This window comes from Lepus europaeus, chromosome 6 (assembly GCF_033115175.1).
Source record: "Lepus europaeus isolate LE1 chromosome 6, mLepTim1.pri, whole genome shotgun sequence".
NCBI lineage: Eukaryota > Metazoa > Chordata > Mammalia > Lagomorpha > Leporidae > Lepus > Lepus europaeus.
Genome location: NC_084832.1, coordinates 97,468,237 through 97,491,953, shown reverse-complemented (window position 1 = coordinate 97,491,953; position 23,717 = coordinate 97,468,237). Strand labels below are relative to the sequence as shown.

At 46.4% G+C, this 23,717-nt stretch overlaps 1 protein-coding gene across 1 annotated transcript in view; it reads right to left on the bottom strand.

The window, feature by feature from the left end:
* AICDA (activation induced cytidine deaminase) overlaps nt 1-23,717 on the bottom strand; it is a 37,990-nt gene that overhangs the window by 11,217 nt on the left and 3,056 nt on the right. The window contains exons 3-5 of the mRNA XM_062195198.1: nt 15,054-15,079; nt 13,919-13,968; nt 13,428-13,604 (exon numbers count right to left, since the gene is read on the bottom strand). Coding sequence (XP_062051182.1) covers nt 13,428-13,604; nt 13,919-13,968; nt 15,054-15,079 — 253 coding nt within the window. The remainder of the gene's footprint in view (nt 1-13,427; nt 13,605-13,918; nt 13,969-15,053; nt 15,080-23,717) is intronic.

Sequence of the window (23,717 nt, the reverse complement as noted above, 5' to 3'; positions counted from 1 at the left end):
AAAAACCTGGGATTCACCCTGGAATGCTCTATCTCTTTTTAAAGTATTTATTTATTTGATTGAAAGGTAGAATTACATACAGAGAGAGGGAGAGACAGAGAGAAAGGTCTTCCATCTACTGGTTCACTCCCCCAAATGGTTGCAACAGTCAGTGCTGGCCTGATCCAAAGCCAGAAGCCAGGAGCCTCTTCCGTGTCTCCCACATAGGTACAGGGGCCCAAGCACTTGGGCCATCTTTTGCTGCTTTCCCAGGCACATTAGCAAGGAGCTGGATTGGAAGTAGAGCAGCTGGGACTGGAACCAGTGCCCATATGGTCTCTCTTTGAAACTCCATGCCCAACCCAATCCTTTAGCAAATCTTGTTAACTCTACTGAGACTATAGCCAGCAACGGACCACTTTTCACCACTTCCAGGTCCAAGCAACCTTGGATTATTGCACTTTGCCTCCCAGCTGCCCTTCCTGGGCCATTTTTTTTAAAAGATTTATTTTGTTTATTTGAAAGACAGAGTTACAGAGAGAGGTAGAGATAGAGAGAGAGGTCTTCCATCACTCCCCATATGGCCGCAATGGCTGGAGCTGCGCCAATCCGAAGCCAGGAGCCAAGAGCTTCTTTCGGGTCTCCCACGGGGGTGCAGGGGCCCAAGGACTTGGGCCATCCTCTACTGCTATCCTAGGCCATAGCAGAGAGCTGGATCGGAAGAGGAGCAGCCAGGACTAGAAATGCCGCCCCTATGGGATGCCGTTGCTTTGGGCCAGGGGGTTAACCCGCTGCACCACAGCGCCAGCCCTGGGCCCATCTTTCGATTACAGTCTTCACTTCCCCACACAGCACTCCAAGTATTTGAAGTGTTTTTGATCATGTCAATCCTCCGTCTAAACTTTCCACGCCTTCCCAGCTCCTTCGTCTAAGCCGACATCCTCATTTCCTTTTCTTGTTCTGCTTGCGGGTCCCTCCACCTGGAATGCTGTTTCCCTGTACATCATTATGGGTTAGGTTCTCATGTTTTGCATTTGTTTATTTTATTTTACTTGAAAGACCAAGAGACAGACAGGGAGCTGCCATCCACTGATTCACTCTCCGAATGCTTACAACAGCTGGAGCTGGGCTAGGCAGAAGCCAGAAACCTGGAACTCAATCCAGGTCTCCCATATGGGTGGCAGGAACCCAACTACTTGAGCCATCATTGCTGCCTCTGAGGATGCACCTTAGAAGGAAGTTGAAATTGGAAGATAAGCCAGAACTTGAACCCAGGCACTGTGATATAGGATGTGTGTATCTCAAGTGGCATCTTAACTGTTACTCCAAATACCTGCCCCTTTACAGACAACTGTTGTATAGCAAGGTGGCTGTCTAATGCAATATAACATTGTATCATATCCTGGAAACTTGTTAACAGAATAGATTTCGGGCATTCTCGGAGCACACACACGCACCAAAGGTCATTATCTGAGGAGGTGGATGTGTTAATTAGCTTAGCTGTAGTCATCATTTCATTGGGCACGTGTATGCAGATTCTTAGAGCTCTGAGATGCCATCTGCACCTGCCCACATGGTGGACGGGAACTAAAACCAGGAATGGAAGAGTAAGAGAGTGACTCTCCCTCGGGCCACTTCAGTAGATGAACAAAGCAAGGCTATGTTTTTAAATTTTTTTTATTTTTAATCTTCACAAACTGCTTAAGCTTCTGATTCCATCTCCTCTGTAGCCGAGGCAGCTTCCCCCCATCCCTGCTCTTGGGGGTCCTGGTTGGAACTATTATCTTCGTCCCCACTCTGGATCCCTCAGCCTGTTCTCCCAGGTCCCTGGGCCCCTCCTTTTCCGAAAGTTGAGTAATATTCACATATATACATGTGTTTACACACACAAATATATGCATATTTCACAATTTCATTTTAATTTCCTTTTTTTTTTTAAAGATTATTTATTTGAAAAGCAGAGTTACAGAGAGGCAGAGACAGAGAGAGAGAGAGAGAGATCTTCCATCCACTGGTTCACTCCCCAAATGGCCACAGTGGCCGGAGCTGCGCCAATCCAAAGCCAGGAGCTCGGAGCTTCTTCCAGGTCTCCCACATGGGTGCAGGGGCCCAAGGACTTGGACCATCTTCTACTGCCTTCCCAGGCCATAGCAGAGAGCTGGATCAGAAGTAGAGCAGCTGGGACTTGAACCAGCGCCCATATGGGATGCCGGCACTGCAGGCAGCGGCTTTACCCACTACACCACGGCATTGGCTCCTCACAATTTCTTTACCCCTTCACCCACTGATAGGCACTTCGATTGTGCTGTCTTGGCTATGGTAAATGATGCTACAATGAACATGGGGTGTGGATTCTCTTTCGTGGACAGATTTCATTTCCCTTGTGTGTTCCCCAGAGGAGGGATAGCAAGGTCACAAGGTAGTTGTATTTTTTATTCTTTTTTTTTTTAATTTTTAAAAAATATTCTATTTATTTGAAAGACAGAGATACTGAAAGAGGAAGAGATAGAGAGGTCTTCCATTCACTGGTTCACTCCCCACATGGCTGCAATAGCCAGGGCTGGGCCAGGTTGAAGCCAGGAGCCAGGAGTTTCTTCCAGATCTCCTATATGGGTTCAAGGGCCCAAGCACTTGGTCCATCTCTGTTGCCTTCCCAAGCCATTAGCGCAGGGAGCTGAATTGAAACTGGAGCAGCCGGGACTCAAACCAGCAACCATATAGGATGGTGGTGTTGCAGGCAGCGCCTGTGTTTTTAATTCTTTTGAGGAACACCACAGTGTTCTACACAATGGCTGTACCAATTGACACTCCCATCCTCAGTGTCCAAGGGGTCCCTTTTGTCCACCTCCCAGCCAATGCTACTTTTATCTTGTCTTTCTAACAATGGCCATCCTAACAGACATGAGGTTTTGAGATAGAGAAAAGTCAAAGTGTAAAAATGTGAAACCAAAAATGTGTAATAAGAAAAACCATTTGACCTCTTACATTCACCCATCACTCAAAAAAGCACTTCTGACACCAGATGTGTGTGTGTTGGGGGGTTTTCCCCATACACCAAGCAGTTCTCCAGTGGACATCAGCTGGGTGTTTAATTCAATGCAATCTGACACCGCCTACCTGAAGCTGTCCCATATCTGACTGCATGGGTTCAATTCAACTGACAGGAGATCTCTCTATGTTTGTCTTTCTTTCTGCCTTTCAAATAAAATAATTTTAACAGTTACTTCCTGGAAATGTCATTGTGGTGTAGTGGGTTAAGGTGCCACCTACAATGTCAGGATCCCATATGGGCACCAGTTCAAGTCCCGGATGCTCTACTTCCTGTTCAGCTCCCTGGTAATGCACCTGGGAAAGCAGTGGAAGTGGCCCAAGATGGCAGAGTCAGATAGAGAGGTCTTCCGTCTGCTGGTTCACTCCCAAATGGTTGCAACAGCTGGGACTGGGCCTGGCTGAAGCCCAGAGCCAGGAGCTTCTTCCAGGTCTCCCATGCGGGTACAGGGGCCCAAGGACTTGGGCCATCTTCTGCTGCTTTCCAAGGCGCATTAGCAGGGAGCTGGGTCAGATGCCGGAGTCACAGGCAGTGGCTTCACTCACTGTGCCACTGTGCCAGCTTCTATTTTTGCTTTTATTGCCTGGTGTCATGTTTAAAAAATTATCACCAGCCAGCGCCGCTGCTCACTTGGCTAATCCTCTGCCTGTGGCACCGGCACACCAGGTTCTAGTCCTGGTCAGGGCGCCGGATTCTGTCCCAGTTGCTCCTCTTCCAGGCCAGCTCTCTGCTGTGGCCCAGGAGTGCAGTGGAGGATGGCCCAGGTCCTTGGGCCCTGCACCCGCATGGGAGACTAGGAGGAAGCACCTGGCTCCTGGCTTCGGATCGGTGCAGTGCGCTGGCTGTAGCGGCCATTTGGGGGGTGAACCAGCAGAAAAGGAAGACCTTTCTCTGTCTCTCTCTCCCTCACGGTCTAACTCTGCCTGTCCAAAAAAAAAAAAAAAAAAAATCATTACCAAGGCAAATGTCAAAGAGTTCTCCCCTCATGTGTTTTTCTAGGTTTTTAGGATTCCAGGTCTTAAGTTTAAGTCTTTACTTTGATTTGATTTTTGTGTATGGTATAAGATAGGCATCTTTTATATATGAATATCCTATTTCCCCAACACCATTTATTGAAGAAACCATCCTTTCTCCCATGTGTGTTCTTGAAACCTTCATCAGAAATTAGCTGACTTCAAACAAAAAAAAATTAGTTGAAGTTATATGCTTGGATTTATTTTCAGGTTTTCTATTCTATTTCACTGGTCCAAGTGTCTGTTTTTATGTCACTACCATACTGTTTTGATTATAATAGCTTTGTAATATAAGTTGCAATCAGGGAATATAATGCCTCTAACTTTGTTCTTTGTCAAGGTTGATCTGTCTATTCAGAGTTTTTGTAGTTCCATATAAATTTTAGATTTTTTTATTTCTGTGAAAAATGAGTTTTGATAGGGATTGTGTTTACTCTTTATGTCCTTTTGTCTATTATAGGCATTTTCACAATATTTAGTCTTCCAATCCATGAACATGGGATCCCTTTCCATTTGTTTGTGTCTTCAATTTCTTTCATAAATGTTTTACAGGTTTCAAGGATAGCGTAGATATTTCACCTCCTTGGTTAAATTTATTCTTAAATATTTCATTGTTTAAAAAAAGATGGAGTCATTTTCTTGCTTTTTTTTCAGGTAGTTTTTTTGGTGAAAAGAAATACAGCTGATTTTGTATGTTGATTTTTAAAAAGACATTTATTATTATTTGAAAGGCAGAGTTACAGAGAGAGAGAGAGATCTTCCATCCTGACATCCAAATTTTTGGAGCTACTTGTTTTGTCAAACAAAACCTTTGTTAGGGGGCTGGTGCTGTGGCATAGTGGGTAGAGCCACCGCCTGCAGTGCTGGCATCCCATATGGGTGCCGGTTCTAGTCCCAGCTGTTCCACTTCTGATCCCACTCTCTGCTATGGCTTAGGAAAATAGTAGAAGATGGCCCAAGTCCTTGGGCCCCTGCATCCACATGAGAGACCTTGAGGAAACTCCTGGCTCCTGGCTTGGCTCCAGGCTTTGTGGCCAATTGGGGAGTGAACCAGCAGATGGAAGACCTCTCTCTCTCACTGGCTCTCTCTCTCTGTCTCTCCTTCTCTCTCTGTGTAACTCGGGCTTTCAAATAAATAAATAAATCCTAAAAAAATAACCTCTGGTGATAGAATCACCTGTGGATATGTATTTCTTAGTTTTTCATAAAGTACATTAGATGTGCTGTTGGCAAACACTAAATACAACAAAACATATGCAGCACACATTTTTGTGTAAGATCTGTTTTGAACATCTTACTTTTCAGTAAACAGATAATATTAAGAAAATTCTCTGCAGCTTATGTAAATCTATGAGAGGCCAGTGAGAGATTTTTCCATCCACTGGTTGACTCGTAAATGCCCATAACAGACAGGGCTGAGCCAGGCTGAAGCCAGGGTCTCCCATGTGGGAACCAGAGACTGAGTACTTGAGCTCTCATAACCTGTTGCTTCACCAGGTGCACATTAGCAGGGGGCTGGAATTGGAAGTGGTGCCAAGACTCAAACGAGGCACTTTGGTATGGGATGCAGGGGTTCCCAGTGCCAACTTTTTTTTTTTAATTTTTTTTTTTTTTGACAGGCAGAGTGGACAGTGAGAGAGAGAGAGAGAGAGACAGAGAGAAAGGTGTTCCTTTGCCATTGGTTCACCCTTCAATGGCTGCTGCGGCCGGGGCACCGCGCTGATCCGAAGGCAGGAGCCAGGTGCTTCTCCTGGTCTCCCATGGGGTGCAGGGTCCAAGCACTTGGGCCATCCTCCACTGCACTCCCGGGCCATAGCAGAGAGCTGGCCTGGAAGAAGAGCAACTGGGACAGAATCTGGTGCCCCGATCGGGACTAGAACCCGGTGTGCCGGTGCCACTAGGCGGAGGATTAGCCTGTTGAGCCACGGCGCCGGCTCCCAGTGCCAACTTAACCACTGTACCAAGCACCTGCCCACATCATGTAAATTTTAAAGGTAAAACATAGATAACATGAAGACTTCAGCCTAGCGTGTATGGGTTGGATTTATGCCCTCAGGTGCTCAGTAGTTCTTATTTTACTCCTGTTGATAGAGTAGTTTAAAGGGGAAAAAACTGAGAACCAATGACTTTCTCTTCCTCTTTAAAGAAAGCATTAATCCTTGCTCAAACACCTCTAACAGTGGCCTCCTATACCATCTTTTGCAAACCTAGTAACAGGTCTTGCATCACCCATGTCATGCCATGAGCTCAGAGGAAAAGCATCACAGTAGGCAGAAGCCACAACTGAATGCATCATGAGAGACCCAGTGCTTGACTGAGACCCTTACGAGTGGATAAAATTTGAATAAATAAAGAGAAGGGGGCAGAGAATTCTTGGAGAAATAGAGTAATGAATGGTTTTGTGCCCTGGATCTGGCCTTCTCAATTTTTTAAAAGATTAATTAATTTATTTATTTGAAAGGCACAGTAACAAAGAGAGAGGGACACACACTCACTCACACACACACACACACACAGGTCTTCTATCTGTTTATTCACTCTTCAAGTGCCCACAACAGCCATGGCTTGCCCAAGCCTAATATAGGAGTCTAGAACCCCATCTGGGTCTTCCACATGGGTAGTAGGGGCCACGTATTTGGGCCATCCTCTGCTACCTTCCAGGATACATTAGCAGGGAGCTAGGTTGGAAGTGGAGTAGCTGGAACACTAACTACCACCCCAAAATGCATGCATGTGTTTTCAGGTGTTGCTGAGCCAAAGCACCTGCCCCTGACCCTCTCACTTTTCAAATGCACTACATTGGAAAATAATTTGTTCCTCCGAAAGTCATTCTGAGGACTTACTTGGCTCCTGCATGTGAGTGTGAAAACATGGTATGTGTAATAGGTGGCATATGCATGATAAAATTTCTCATCCTCTCTCCAAGTGACAGACACAGCATGTGCAAATGACAGTGAATAACTGAGCTGGTTTGAGTGATGGCTCATGGCAAAGCAATGATGACAGATAAAACTGAGATGTTAATCAAATTTTATATAAGCTTCTGGAGAAAAGCTTTCTAGCAAAATCTAGAGTTAAATAACATGCATGTGACTGCAGAATTTTTATGCTGAGGCATGACTTGTCCCCATAAAGAAAATACTTTATTTCTTAGGAAACTGTATCCCCTCTCTACCTTTCTTTTTGTAAAAGGGGGAAAGTATTAATGCATATAATGACCAAAGCATTTTCAATTCCTGGGGGATCTGAAGTTCGTGAGATTAAAAAAGCAACCGTGCAGTGTTTCATTCAAGTATCATTTTCCTTCCTAACTGCTCTCTTTTCTCACTAGCTTCTATTGAAAAACCGCAGCACAACCTGGTGAGTTTATTTTTCACAAAAAATACCACAACTTGGAAATTGTGCTGCTGGTGGCGGAGTTGGGTTTTGGACATCTGGACTTTGACCACTTAATCAACATGAGAAAGCTAAGGTGAAGCTTCGTTCTGGGCAGTGAGTGAGGCCAACCCCAGCCCTGGGAAGACTCCAGGGGCTGCATTCCTGGGGCTGAGAGCCCATGGGCTCAGACAGTGACTCCCCAGACTGCTATATTTGGACATCCAGTAGATTGCTCAATATGATACTTTGTTGTTTTTAAAAGAACCCTAAAAGGGTATGTGTGGGTAAAAATGTGGGTTTTACAGTGCTTCAACTTCTGCATTCCCCAATTGTTGTTTTTCTCAGTTTACTGCTAGCCCCATTACTGAGTTTCTCTGGGCTGTGAAGAGGTTGAAGGATAGACTTTAAACACAGACAGGAATTACTTACTCAACTTCTGCTGTGTAGCTGCCCAGGACTCTTCAAGGATGAGAGAACAGTAAACATCAAAAGCCTAGAACTAAACCAAGAACTAAAGAAAAAGAATTATTTTTGGTGGGGAAAAATGAACTTCATATGTTTCTCGCATATATGATCATGAAACATTCAAAAAATAGTATGGAGTGGCAGGGAAAGTTTATGTAATCAAGTGCATATATTTTATTTTTATTTATTTTCATTTTATTAGAAGAGCAGAGGAACAGAGAAAGAGAGAGACAGACGGAAATCACCTATCTGTTGGTTTACTTCTCAAATACCTGCAACAGGCAGAGCTGGGTCAGGCTGAAGTCAAGAGCCTGGAACTCAGTCTAGGTTTTCCTCATGGGTGGCAGGACTCAAGAACTCGAGCCATTATCTGTTGCCACCCAGCGTGTGCAGAGCAGGAAGCTGGATCAGAAGCAGAATGTGGACTTGAACCCGAAGACTTATAGGGGATAGGTGTCCCAAGCAGCAGCCACTTAACTGCTACATCACCTGCCCACCCCTGGTGCACGCGGAGAGTTCTGTTGTGTGTCTACCATTTCTTCTCCACCACCTGCGCATTTCTCTGACTGTATTACTCAATGCTGTGTATTTGTTTCCTCATGTTTAAAAGGTGAACAAATAATAATACTAATAATAGCTAAGTTTTATTGTGAACTTACTCTGTGGCAAGGTTTTGTGTTAAGACATAGCATACATTATCTCAGTTAAGTGTAAGAGGTGGGAACTATTATTAGTTAAATTTTCAAATGGAAACAACTATCTTGCATAAAGGTTAGTGAAAATGTAAACAAGTGAATCCCATGTTGCCTAGTGCACAGAAGATAGTTTACGAAGAATGGCTGTCTTTTATAAAATAGAATCTTGAAATAGCTGATATATGTAGAAGACAAGGTGTTTCAAAAATATAAACTGTAGCCATCAAAAAGTCCTCTGGGTGTGGGCGGTTAGATGGGCGATTAAGATGCCACATCCCATATTGCAGTGTTGGGTTCATTTCTTGGCTCCATCTTCCTTCCAGTGCAGACCATGGGAGGCAGCAGTGATGGCTCAAGTGATTGGGTTCCTGTCACCCTTCTGGGGGACTTGGATAGTGTTCCTGGCTCCTAGCTCCTGCCCTGACCCAGTGCTAGCTCTGGCTGTTCTGGGCATTGGAGGAGTGAACCAGCAGACAGGAGCTCTGTCTCTCTCTCTCTCTAATACATAGATTAAAAAAATGTAAAAATAGTTCTCTACTCTCATGTTTCAAAGTTTTCTGATTGGTAATAAAATGTGACTGAATAGAGTTAAGGTTCTCCTATCTGGGTAAGAGTGACTGTTTAATCCTTAAACATTTTGATTCAATAAATGTGGAGCACAGTTCAGAATTCCACCCTTTAAAAAAAAAAGTTTCCTTTTTAATTCTGGATAAAAGTCTGGAGATTTTTCTGGAATTTTTAAAAAACTTTATTTTATTTATCTCAGAGGAAGAGGGAGACAGAGAGGGAGAGGGAGAGAGGGAGAGGGAGAGAGAAAGAGAGAGAATCTTCCATCTGATAGTTCACTCCCCAGATGCCCACAATGACCAGGATTTAATGTACCTTTTTTAAAAAATTTATTTATTAAGCCTGCACCGCGGCTCACTAGGCTAATCCTCCGCCTTGCGGCGACAGCACACCGGGTTCTAGTCCCGGTCGGGGCACCGATCCTGTCCCAGTTGCCCCTCTTCCAGGCCAGCTCTCTGCTGTGGCCAGGGAGTGCAGTGGAGGATGGCCCAAGTGCTTGGGCCCTGCACCCCATGGGAGACCAGGAGAAGCACCTGGCTCCTGCCATCCTACCGCGGCGGCCATTGGAGGGTGAACCAACGGCAAAAAGGAAGACCTTTCTCTCTGTCTCCCTCTACTGTCCACTCTGCCTGTCAAAAAAAAATTTTTTTTTATTTATTCACCTGAAAGTCAAAGCCACACAGAGGGGTAGGGGGAGGGGGAGAGGAGGGAAAAGAGAGGGGTAGGGGTAGCCCCCAGACTGTGCCTTTTGGATAAGTATTCCAAATAATCCAAAGCAGGTGGTCAATTTAGAGATGGGGGCTGGTGCTGTGGTGCAGCAGGTTAATACCATGGCCTGGGGCACCAGCATCCATATGGGCGTTGGTTTGAGACCCGGATGCTCCACTTCCAATCCAGCTCTCTGCTATGGCCTGGGAAAGCAGAAGATGGCCCAAGTCCTTGGGCCCCTGCACCCACGTGGGAGACCCAGAAGAGGCTCCTGGCTCCTAGCTCCTGGCTTCAGCTTTGGCCATTGCAACAATCTGGGGAGTGAACAGTGGATGGAAGACCTCTCTCTCTCTCTCTCTCTCTCTGCCTCTCCTCTCTCTGTGTAACTCTGACTTTCAAATAAATAAAGAAGGAAACAGGTGACATCACATTTTAACAAAAATTTAGAGATGAACTTTGATAACTAAAGGATTAGAGGCCTTCAAAGACTCCCAGATCTAATCTTCTGTGTGTCTATAACTTTATATACTTTTTTAAAAAAAGATTTATTTATTATTATCAACTGCCTGGGAGGCAGTTGATAATGTACTTGGTTATAGATTTTTTTAAAAGATCATTTATTTGAAAGTCAGAGTTATACAGAGAGAGAAGGAGAGGCAGAGGAAGAGAAGTCTTCCATCTGCTGGTTCACTCCCCAGTTGGCCACAACGGCTGGAGCTGCACCGATCCGAAGCCAGGAGCCAGGAGCTTCTTTCAGGTCTCGCATGTGGGTGCATGTGCCCAAGGACTTGGGCCATCTTCTACTGCTTTCCCAGGCCATAGCAGAGAGCTGGATCGGAAGTGGAAAAGCTGGAACTTGAACTAGTGCCCACATGGGATGCCGGCACTGCAGGCAGCGCTTTACCCGCTACACCACAGCACGGGCTCCATGTTAAAGATCTTAAGTCCAAGCTCAAGTCTTTGGCCTGACCCAGTCCTGAATGTTGTAGGAGAGTGAATCATTGGATGGAAGATCTTTCTCTTTGTCTCCCCTTTTCTATTACTCTACTTTTCAAATAAATAAAATAAATATTTTTAAAAATCTTGATTAAGCCAGACACCAAGATCAGAAAATGTATGATTCCATTCATTTGAAATATCCAGAATTAGTAAATTCATAAAGCAGAAATTTATAGGTTGGTGATTTCCCAGGGGCTGTGTGGAGGGGCAAGTGAGGAGGGATTGCCTTGTGGGGACGGGGCTCTCTTTCAGGGTGAGGAAAAGGTTTGGGGAGTAGAGCTGATGGTTGTACAGCAATGTGAATGTAATAAATGCCCCTGAATCGGGTGCCTAAAAATGGCTAGTTTCACGGTGTCATAGTGCCACCTCGTCTTTTTTAGAATTTCTGATTAACTCAGAGACTTCTAGGAACTGAATGCCCAGAAAAAGGATGCAAGTGATGACAGGGCATTTTCCCTTAGGTGTGCCGCCTGCTGTCGAAGTCCATCCAGAAAGGAAGCAAAGGTGAGAAGCACTCTGGGGCAGAAGAGCAGGTTCAGAAATGAGAATGCAAGGAAAGAACCCGAGATACGAGCGGGAAGTTCCCGAGGCTGAAGTCCAGGCAGTGCCCTGAGAGGACCAGCGGCAAGGGGTGGGTCTGCGGCATAGCGATCACCACGCTGCTCAGAATGCCCATGCCCTGTACTGAAGGGCCTGAGTTCGAGTCCTGTCTCTGCTTCCTATACTAATACGGACGCTGGGAGGCAGCAGAGGAGGGCTCAAGGACTTGTGGGAGACCCAGATGGAGTCCTGGGTTCCCCGCTTCAGCCCGGCCTAGCCCAGCAGTTGTAGGTATTCAGGGAATGAGCCAGCAGATGGAAGATCTCTGTCTCTCCCTCTGTCTGTCTCTATCATTCAAAAACAAAATGAAAATAAATAAAAATAAGAAAATAAAGAAGTGACTTTAATCCTCCTAAGTGTGGAGGCAATGTCTTTGGCTTTGTATCTCTCATGCTGTGCCAAGCACATAGTATCTAAAAATTGTTTGTTGATTGAAGGGTAAACACATTTACATATTGCTTATGTTCCAGCAATTATTCTAACCTCTTAATTCATTTAATTTTTTTAAAGATTTATTTATTTATTTGAAAGGTAGGGCAACAGAGAGAGAGGGGGAGAGAGATCTTCCATCTACTGGTTCACTCCCCAAATGGTTGGAACAACCAGATCTGGGCCGGGCCCAATCTGGGAGACTGGAACTCCATCTAGGTCTCCCACACAGGTGGCAGAGCCCCAACTGCTTGCGCCATCAACTGTTGCTTTCCCAGCCTCATTAGTAGGGAGCTGAATTGGAAGTGGAGAAGCCAGGACTTGAACCAGCACTCCAGTGTGGAACGTCCCAAGTGGCAACTTAACCTGCCAAGCCACAATGCTAGCCTCTAATTCATATATATATATATATATATTTCTAATTCATATATATATATTTTATATATATATAAAATAGTTATTTTACTTATTTGAAAGAGTTACAGAGAGAGGTAGAGACAGAAAGAGAGAGGCCTTCCATCCTCTGGTTCAACTCCCCAGATGGCCACAATGGACAGAGCTGTGCCGATCCGAAGCCAGGAGCCAGGGGCTTCTTTTGGGTCTCCCACATGGGCACAGGGGCCCAAAGACTTGGGTCATCTTCTACTGCTTTCCCAGGCCATAGCAGAGAGCTGGATCAGAAGAGCAGCAGCTGGGACTAAAACCGGCGCCCATATGGGATGCTGGCGCTTCCAGCCAGGGATTTAACCCGCTGCACCACAGCGCCGACCCTTAATTCATTTATATTTTAATAGCCTAAGCAGCTTGGTGTCCGTGATCTCTTCTGTGGATAAGGAAACTGAGGTGCAGATCATAATATGGAGTCAGGATTTGTCCCCATGCAGCCTGGCTCCAGGGTTTGTGTTCTGAAACAAATATTGCATGTCTTTCTTTTCTTTTTTAGAAATTCGTTCATCTACTTGAAAGTCAGCATTTCAGAGAGAGGGAGAGACAGAGAGAGAGATCTTCCATCTCCTGGTTCACTCCCAAATGGCCACAACAGCCAGGGCTGAGCCAGGCTGAGGCCAGGAACGAGGAGCTTCTTCTGGGTCTTCCACGTGGGCGCAGGGTCCACGTACTTGGGCCAGCCTCTTCTGCTTTCCCAGGCACATTAGCAGGGGGCTGGATCAGAAGTGGAGCAGTTGGGACTCAAACCGGCGCCCTGTGGGACACCGGCATTGGAGGCGGCAGCTTTACTCGCTTCGCCGCAGCGCCGGCCCCAGCTGCATGTCTTAAAGGAAACAATCACAGAACCAGGCTAAGAAGCCTGAGCCACTGGTGAACAAGCTGATCTTTCACTCTTCCAAGAAGAGGAAAAGGAGGAATCTCTTCAGCATTTCCCACGTTCTTGCTTCTGGCCACTGGCTGTCACGTGGTGTGTAAAACCATGGGGTCGCCAGTCCTGCACCTCAGCTTCGGAAAAGGGAGCACATCACATCCCTCAGTTGGCAGCAAGAGGCGTCCCGAACTTGAAGCAAGCAAAAAAGCCAGTCAGGAGATTCATACCAGCTGATTCCAGAGTCCGGAACAAACAGGACGGTGTGAAAGCAGCACCCATTCAGCAGGTGCGAGCTGCGAGGCGATGCACCTGCGATGCTGTCCCACGTGCTGGGCAGGGGCAGAGCGCAGGTGGGCGGCCCCGCCACCTCGAGCGTGAACTGCGGGTACTCCCCAGCACGCCTGCTGCATTGCGAGGCCAGGATGTCACCATTAGTTCTTCAGGATGGGGCCCTATCCTAGGTGAAGGAGCCTGGACACCCTTGTGTGTAAGCTGCTGACTCCAGCAAAACAACTGTTCCCCTGGCTTTGGCCGTGGCGACGTGTGAAGGTAGGCAACAACCTTTGAGGGTGTGAGAACTGCGTGAAACCATGGCCGTTTTCCCACTCGGAACAGACTGACAGCAAATGCAGGTGACCTTGGAGGTTGAATTTTCCCCCCTTTAAGTTCACTGTATTCTTCATTTCCATCTTTCTAAGGTCCAGACTCTCTTACACACCTTTTTTGGAAGCAAGTAGGCTGCACCTCTGTCTCGGACTCTTTCTTCTGCTGTTGAATGAACATTAAGCTAAGTTTTTAGAATTTTAGAAGTTTTGCATTTCAGACTTGGTTCTGCTGTACTCAACTTTGTGACCTCGATCCAGTCTCTTCTCTAAACCTCATTATCTGTTTGAAAAATAGGAATAATAATATCTCTACTTCTAGCCCCACAGGGTTCCTTTCAGAATGAAATATGATGTTTGTTTATTAAAGTCCTTCTCTGGCCGGCGCCGCGGCTCACTAGGCTAATCCTCCACCTGCGGCGCCGGCACACCAGGTTCTAGTCCCGGTCGGGGCTCCGGATTCTGTCCCTGTTGCCCGTCTTCCAGGCCAGCTTTATGCTATGGCCCAGGAGTGCAGTGGAGGATGGCCCAAGTGCTTGGGCCCTTCACCCCATGGGAGACCAGGATAAGTACCTGGCTCCTGCCTTTGGATCAGCGCGGTGTGCCGGCCGCAGTACGCCAGCTGCGGCGGCCATTGGAGGGTGAACCAACGGCAAAAGGAAGACCTTTCTCTCTCTCTCTCTCTCTCTCTCACTATCCACTCTGCCTGTCAAAAATAAAAAAATTAAAAATAAATAAATAAAAAAGAAAAGTCCTTCTCATACGGACGGGCATCATGGCACAGAAGGATAAGCAGTCACCTGGGACACCAGCTTCCCAGTTTGAGTCCCGGCTGCTTCACTTCCAATCCAGCTCCTTGCTAATGTGCTTGGGAAAGCAGCAGAAGATGGCTCAAGTACTTGGGCCCCTGCCACTCATGTGGAAGACCCAGATGGAGTAACTGGTAGCCCATCATCCGTTGCGGTCAATTGTGGAATGAACCAGAGGATGGAAGATTTCCCTCTCCCTGTCTATAATTCTGCCTTCCAAATAAATAAATCAATCTTTTGGGGTTGGTGCTATGGTGTAGTAGGCTGAGCCTCCACCTTCAGCGCTCGCACCTCGTATAGGCACCGGTTCAAGTCCCAACTGCTCCACTTCCCATCCAGCTCCCTGCTAATGTGCCTGGGAAGCAGTAGAAGATGGCCCAAGTGCTTGGGCCCCTGAAGCCATGTGGGAGACCCAGAAGAAGCTCCTGTCTCCTGGCTTCAGATCAGCATAGCTCCGGCCATTGAAGACATTTGGGAGATTGAACCAGGGGATAGAAGACCTCTCTTTTTGTGTCTCCCTCTCACTGTAAAAAATCTTAAATAAATAAATAAAATTTTAAAATAAGATTCATCTTATAAAAATTGCTTAAAAATTTAGATAGAAATTCATAAACAGTAGGGAAACTGGTATTAATGATATTATACTCCCTTTGCAGGTTTCTATAACTCACTGCTAACTGTAAGCGTCATCTCATTTTGTTACAAGAGCAAGGATATAGGAGTCAGCCTACTTGGGGGCCAGCACTGTGGTGCAGTGGGTTAATCTGCTGCTGGCAACACCAGCATCAGATAATAGAGGGTTTGCTGGAGTCTTGGCTACTCTACTTCTCATTCAGCTGCCTACTGATATGCCTGGGAAAGCACCAGAAGATAGTACAAGTACTTGGGCTCCTGCTACCCATGTGGGGAGACTTAGATGGAGTTCCAGGCTCTTGGGTTTAACGTGTCCAGATCTGGCTGTTGAGGCCATTTGGGGAGTGAACCAGCAGATGGAAGAAAGATTCTCTCTCTCTCTCTCTCTCTCTCTCTCTCTCTCTCTCCCGTTTCTTACTCTCTCTGTCATTCTGGCTTTTAAACAAACAAATAAAACTTTTTAAAAAAGATTTATTTATTTATTTGAAAGGCAGAGTGACAGAGAAGTAGAGGCAGAGAGAGAGGTCTTCCATCCATTGGTTCACTCCCCAAATGGCTGCAACAGCTGGCTCTGAGCCAATCCAAAGCCAGGAGCCAGGAATTTCTGCAGGGCCTCCCACGCAGGTGCAGGGGCCCAAGGACTTGGGCCATCTTCTACTGCTTTCCCAGGCCGTAGCAGAGAGCTGGATCAGAGGAGGAGCAGCCAGGACTCAAACTGGCGCCCATATAGGATGCTGGCACTGCAGGAGGCAGCTTCACCTGATACAGTTTTTAAATGTAAGAGTCAACCTACTTGAGAGTAATTTGAGAGAAACCAATAGCTTAAGTATTAAAAATTCTTATAATCTTATTAATAGTCTTACAGATGCTAAACCTTGTGAATACCTAATTTCTGAGTTTTCAGACCCATCCAGAAGGTTGGTACCCTGTCAGCAGGTGACAGTTGAGAAGTTCTTTGCTTAAGATCACATGACTGGGGACCGGCACCATGGCTCACTTGGCTAATCCTCCGCCTGCGGCGCTGGCACACTGGATTCTAGTCCCGGTTACTCCTCTTCCAGTCCAGCTCTCTGCTGTGGCTCGGGAGGGCAGTGGGGGATGGCCCAAGTGCTTGGGCCCTGCACTAGCATGGGAGACCAGGAAGAAGCACCTGGCTCCTGGCTTCAAATCAGCGCAGCGCCAGCCATAGTGGCTATTTGGTGGGTGAACCAATGGAAGGAAGACCTTTCTCTCTGTCTTTCTCTCTCACTGTCTGTAACTCTACCTGTCAAATAAAAAAAAAAAATCACATGACTGGGGGTTGGCACTGTGGCACAGTGGGTTAATCTGCTACCTGTGGCGCCAGAATCCCATATGGGCACCGGTTTGAGTCCTGGCTGCTCCTCTTCTGATCCAGCTCTCTGCTATGGCCTAGGAAAGCAATAGAAGATGGTCTAAGTCCTTGGGCCCCTGCATCTGCGTAGGAGACCCTGCAGAAATTCCTGGCTCCTTGCTTTGGATCAGCTCTGGCTGTTGCAGCCATTTGGGGAGTGAACCAGTGGATGGAAGACCCCCCTCTCTCTCTGTATCCCTCTCACTGTCTGTAACTCTACCTCTCAAATAAATAAGTAAAATCTTAAACAAACAAACCACACAACTAGTAAGTGCCAACTCTGAACCGGCACTGAAGAAAATATCAATTGTATTAGACTCTATTATAATGAGCCAGTGCCCAATCTGAAGCCAGGAGCTAGGTGCTTCCTCCTGGTCTCCCATGCGGGTACAGGGCTATATATTGTGAACTGTGGTACAAATATGTTCAAAGAATTCTAAATCAATGCTTGAAAAACATTTTCAAGCCATAAAATATTTCTCTAAGTCCAATGATTATGGGAATTTGGGGGGAAGGGTCCCTTTGCCCACCCACTGTGGCAGATTAATAGAATTCGAGATACTATCAAAATGTCATCTTTTAAAAGTAAATACTGGGGGCCAGTGCCGTGGCTCACTAGGCTAATCTTCCACCTGTGGCGCCCGCACACCAGGTTCTAGTCCCAGTCGGGGCGCCAGATCCTGTCCCGGTTGCCCCTCTTCCAGTCCAGCTCTCTGTGGCCCGGGAGTACAATGGAGGATGGCCAAGGTCCTTGGGCCCTGTACCTGCATGGGAGACTAGGATAAGCACCTGGCTCCTGCCTTCGGATCAGCGCGGTGCGCCGGCTGCAGCGGCCACTGGGGATGAACCAACGGAAAAGGAAGACCTTTTTTTCTGTCTCTCTCTCTCACTGTCCACTCTGCCTGTCAAAACAAATAAATTAATTAATTAAATTAAATTAAAAATAAAAAAAAAGTAGACCTGCTGGGATCGAACTGGAGTTCATACCAGATGCTACCTGCTACACCACAATGCCAGTCCTGGGGCAACATTATCTTTTAAATCCATGTTGGATGTTAGTCTTGTCTCCTCTGTCATACTATTTCTATCTTATTGTCTGATACTTCATTCTCTCTCCAATTTTAAGCTCAGTTTGACATTTATTTCAAAATAAAGTGTTGAAACTTCATAGATGGTGAATTTCAATTGTATTCATTGGAGAATCCATGGGCTTTGGAGTTTGCATTATCTGAAATCTAATCTCCTCCCCATCAGGATGGACTTGGGCAAGTGTATCAACATTTCTGGGCCTCAGTTGAAGCTCTGAATTGTATTACTGGTCTCATACAGGGTTGTTGTGGGCTTAAATATGGCGCTGTAGAGGAGATCTTAACTGTCAGGCTTGTGGAACACACTTCATCAGTGTGTGTTTCCTTCTCTTTTTTTCCTTACTGCTTGAAATGTTTTTGTTCTTTTCTCTGAAAAGTTCTAGAGAAATCCCATTTAGAGATGCTGTCCTTCCTGCAGTCCTTTTGAGCCAGTTTCACTCTGGATATCTGTGGTTTTCACTTCATACTCACTTGTGTTTCCATTAGAATTTCTGACTGATAAACAGACATACAAGATGTAGAGTAGAGAATTTCTCTGTTAAATGTCTTGCTGTCATCTAAAACAGTTCTTATACATTGGAAGTCATGGTCATGGTGCTCTCCGCTAACACCCTTTCTGTAGGACGTCGTGAACACTGATGTTAATTTTATCACCCAGTCTGAGAACAAATGGACTAACTGAAAATTAGTCTTATTTATGTAACATGAACTTTCCTGAGAAAAATAAAATCAGATTTCTGTTGTTTATAAAAATAAATAAGTAAATAAAATGAGCCGGCGCCACGGTTCACTAGGCTAATCCTCTCCGCCTTGCAGCGCCGACACACCGGGTTCTAGTCCCGGTTGGGGCCCCAGATTCTGTCCCGGTTGCCCCTCTTCCAGGCCAGCTCTCTGCTGTGGCCAGGGAGTGCAGTGGAGGATGGCCCAAGTGCTTGGGCCCTGCACCCCATGGGAAACCAGGGAGATCCTGCCATCGGATCAGTGCAGTGCGCCAGCCACAGCGTGTCAGCCGCGGCGGCCATTGGAGGGTGAACCAACGGCAAAGGAAGACCTTTCTCTCTGTCTCTCTCTCTCACTGTCCACTCTGCCTGTCAAAAAAAATAAATAAATAAAATAAAACAAAATAAATAGGGTAGCATGGGTGTTTGGTGCAGTGATTACGTTATCACTTGGGGTGCCTGTGTCCCATACTGGGGTGCCTGGGTTTGAATCTTGGTTCTGCTTCTAATTCCAGCTTCTTGCTGATGTGCACCCTGGGAGATAGCAGGTGATGAATCAAGTACCTGGGCCCCTGCCTTCCACATGGGAGACCTGGATTGAATTCCTCACTCCTGGCTTCAGCCTGGCCCAACTCTGGCTGTTATGGACAGAGGATGGAAAATCTCTGTTTGTCTATCTCTGCCTTTCAAATAAAATGGAAACAAATAATAAAATTAATAGAATAATAAAGATATGGACGTTTTAGATTAAAAAGGGGGGCAACATTATAATGTAGTGGGTTAAAGCCTCCATTTGGGCTGCCAGCATTCCACATCAAAGTGCCAGGGAGGCCCAGCTGCTCTGCGTCTGTCCAGCTCCCTGCTAATGCACTTGGGAAGCCAGCAAAAGATAGCTCAAGTGCTTGGGCCCTGCCACCCATGTGGGAGACAAACATGTACTTCCTGGCCCCTGGCTTCAGCCTGGTCTAGCCCCAGCCATTGCAGGCATTTGGGGAGTGAACCAGCAGATAGAAGACATTTCTCTCTCTCTCTTGCTCTCTCCACCATCCCTCATAACTCTGCTTTTAAAATAGAAACATAAATCTTTAACAACAACAACAAAGTGTGGATTTTATTAGCACTTAGAATCTTGTCGGTTGAGGTCCATGTACCCCACCCCTCAAAGGTGAAATATCTGCTTAGTTTCTACATGGCAACAGAGAAATTATTTCCACCCTGTCTCATTAGAGTATATTCTTGTCTGTGAGTATTTGTACTGTAATTACAAATGATCACGTCGTGTCAGATCTTTCTATCTCAGTTTCTGGCAGATAGCGGCAACAGAAAGAGCATAATTATTTGACTATCTCAAGTTAACAGGTTCCCTCCCAACAAGCTAATTTCTCTCTCTCTCTCTCAAGATTTTATTTATTTATTTGAAAGGCAGAGTTACAGAGAGGCAGAGGCAGAGGCAGAGAGAGAGAGAGAGAGATCTTCCATCCACTGATTCACTCCCCAGATGGCTTCAAAGACTGGAGCTGGGCCCATCCAAAGCCAGGAGCCAGGAGCTTCTTCCAGGTCTCCCACATGGATGCAGGGACTCAAGCACTTGGGCCATCTTCTACTGCTTTCCCAGGCCATAGCAGAGAGCTAGACGAGAAATGGAGCAGCAGGAACTCGAACCAATGCCCATATGGGATGCTGGCACTGCAGGCGGTGGTTTTACACCACAGCACCGGCCCCACAAATTTCTCTTGACTAATCAGGGAGCTGCCATTTATAATTTAAATGAACATTTTGAAGAAATTTTTATTTAAAATAGCTTTTTTTATTTTTTAACAGGCAGAGTGGACAGTGAGAGAGAGAGAGAGAGAGAGAGAGAGAAAGGTCTTCCTTTTTGCCATTGGTTCACCCCCCAATGGCCCCTGAGGCTGGCGCGCTGTAGCCGGCGCATCGTGCTGATCCGAAGTCAGGAGCCAGGTGCTTCTTCTGGTCTCCTATGCGGGTGCAGGGCCCAAGGACTTGGGCCATCCTCCACTGCACTCCTGGGCCATAGCAGAGAGCTGGCCTGGAAGAGGGGCAACCAGGACAGAATCCGGCTCCCCGACAAGGACTAGAACCTGGTGTGTCAGTGCCGCAGGCGGAGGATTAGCCTAGTGAGCCGCAGCGCTGGCCGAACAATAGCTTTTGATTTTACTGTTATGCCTTTTTTTTTTTTTTCCCCCAGGCAGAGTTAGACAGTGAGAGAGAGAGAGAGAGAGAGGTCTTCCTTCCGTTGGTTCACTCCCCTAATGGCTGCTACGGCTGGCGCTGCGCTGATCTGAAGCCAGGAGCCGGGTACTATCTCCCGGTCTCTCATGCGGGTGCAGGGACCCAAGCACTTGGGCCATCCTCTTCTGCCCTCCCAGGCCACAGCGGAGAGCTGGACTAGAAGAGGAGCAATTGGGACTAGAACCCGGGGTGCCGGCGCCACAGGCGGAAGATCAAGTGAGTCATGGCGCCGGCCAATATTATGCCTTTTCATAAGCTTGTGTCAATTTCCCTTTTCCCTGAAACCTCACCCATTTTAAAGAATAGAAGGGTATATGTATATAATTTTATACAAATGGAAGAAATGCTTACCATGCAGTTTTCATTACCTTCCATTGTAACTCCTGTTTGACCTTTTGGGTCAGAATAACTTATTTAGGAAATAGCACTTAATGTTGCATTTAATACCTTAATATCCACCAATCCCTTAAGTATAAGATAGCTTGTTTTCCATGGAGAGAATTTCCTTACACTTGTCAAAACTCATTTATTGACACACCGAGTTAGGCTCTGCTTGTGATGCTGACATCCTATAGGAATGCCCGTTGGAGTCCCAGTTGCTCTGCTTCCAATCCAGCTCCCTGCTAATGCGCTGGGGAAAGCAACGGAAGATGGCCCAAGGACTTGGGACCCTGCCCCTTATGTGGGAGACCAGGGTGGAGTTCCAGGCTCTTGACTTTGGCCTGACCCAGCCCCAGCTGTTGTGGCCATTTGGGGGATGAACCAGCAGATGGAAGATCTCTCTATCTCTATTTCTCTCCAACTCTGCCTTTCAGATAAATAATTTTTTTCAAATAAATATATATATTTAAAAAACTCCTCATTTATTACTTTTTTTAGTGGATAGGAAGAAGGTGAATCTCACATAAATTTATGAGATCATCTTGAATGTGGCCCTACACATTATTGCATGAATTTAATAATGTATCCAGAACCTGCATAGCATAGATGTATGGCTTGATAAACACACAGAAGAAAGAAAAAGGGAGGAAAATAGCAGACGGAGAAAGGAATTGCAGGATCCAAGGGTTAGGAAAAAACTAGAACTTTACTCCAAGTGATTAGACTAATTGAAAAAAATACAAAACCATTTTCAGCTATTAAAAAAAAAGGTGAGGGTTTGAGGTCAAGCGAAGCTGCATTTGTTAACAGGAAGCTCTGGGCTCCACACGTCTATTTATATAAACAACATTTGCTTTTTCCGTCTTGGGTTCTGCCCAGAAGCCGTGGTCTGGCTGCTGCTTTGGCTCTGCTTGACTGGTTTGCAAAGAGGAAAAAAAGAAAGAAAGAAAGAAAAACAACTATGGCCACCTGTTCCTCTCTGGACTGCAGAGGGCCTCAGCAAGTCACTTTCCCTGGGGTTTGGTGGGTGAAAACGCTTATCAGAGTGATGCCGCTTTAACCAAGGCCTCCCTGAGGCCACGCCCACACTGTGCTGCCTTGGAGCTTGGAACTTGAGATTCCTCAGGGTCCAGCCTCTAGGCTGCCTCAACCTAGCGTGAGCCTGTTGTTCCCGGGCAATCTCATTATCTGGTGATTATCTGGTGCGTTCCCTGCTTTGCTGTCTCTTCTCACATTTCTTTTTTTCTGTCACTGTGCTGCAGCTGCTTCAGTACCAAAGGAACAGGAAGCTTAGAGGTTGCAACTTGTTTGTGCCTTCTGACCAGGTGTAAAATATTTGGTTATTCACTCGTGTGCCACAAACACCCCAACCCAGGGTAGGAGGTGCTTGTGGCTGGCACCAGGGACTGCTTGATGTCATCAGAGGTAAGGCCCAGTAGTGGGCTGACCAGCTGGGCTTCGAACCACCTGCGTGTGAGTCAAAGGAAAACCAAGAGAAAGTGTGCGTGAGATGATTTACTGAGTACAGCGCACACTTGAATTTCCAGAATTTGCTCACTCCGGGTGGAAGGAGAATTTTCTTGGATCATAAGCATGAAATATAGGAAAAGTTAGGTTCAAAGTAGGATCCACTGGATTTGGGAAGGGAAAGTAAGGATGAACCTTAGGGTGATCTGATAAGGCTATTATGTATTCAAGAAACCAGGAAGACCAATCAGTCTTTAATGATATGTCACCAAATCCTTTCATTTCCACATTAAGAAATCCATTCTTGGGGCCTGCACTGTGGCTTACGGGGTAAAGTTGCTGCCTGCAGGACCGGCATCCCATATAGGCACCGGATTGAGTCCTGCCTGGCTGCTCCATTTCTGATACAGCTCTCTGCTACCGCCTGGGAAAGCAGCAGAGTGGGTCCCTGCACTCACGTGGGAGACCTGGAAGAAGCTCCTGGCTCCTGGCTTTGGATGGGCTCAGCTTCAGTCATTGCAGCCATCTGGGGAGTGAACCAGTGGATGGAAGATCTCTCTCTCTCTTTCTCTCTGTAACCCTGCCTTTCAAATAAATAAATAAATAAATATTTTCTAAAAATCCATGTTTTGTTTTAAATAATTGCTTTGTATTAAAATATTTTTAGATTAAGATTCCTTGCTTAAAAGGTATTTTTTCAGGGCTGGGTAGTTTTTTTTGGTTGTTGTTTTTTTTTTTTTTTTTTTTTTTTTTTTACAGGCAGAGTGGACAGTGAGAGAGAGAGACAGAGAGAAAGGTCTTCCTTTTTCCGTTGGTTCACCCTTCAATGGCCGCTGTGGCCGGTGCATTGCACTGATCTAAAGGTAGGAGCCAGGTACTTCTCCTGGTCTCCCATGCAGGTACAGGGCCCAAGGACCTGGGCCATCCTCCACTGCACTCCCAGGCCACAGCAGAGAGCTGGACTGGAAGAGGGGCAACCAGGACAGAATCCGGCGCTCCAACTGGGACTAGAACCCGGTGTGCCAGCGCCGCAGGTAGAGGATTAGCCTATTGAGCCACGGCACCGGCCATGGGCTGGGTAGTTTTTTAGGCAGCAGGTTAAAGCCCTGGCCTGTGACAATGGCATCCCATATGGGTGCTGGTTCAAGTCCCAGCTACTCCACTTCCTATCCAGCTCCTGGCTTCAGCCTGGCCAA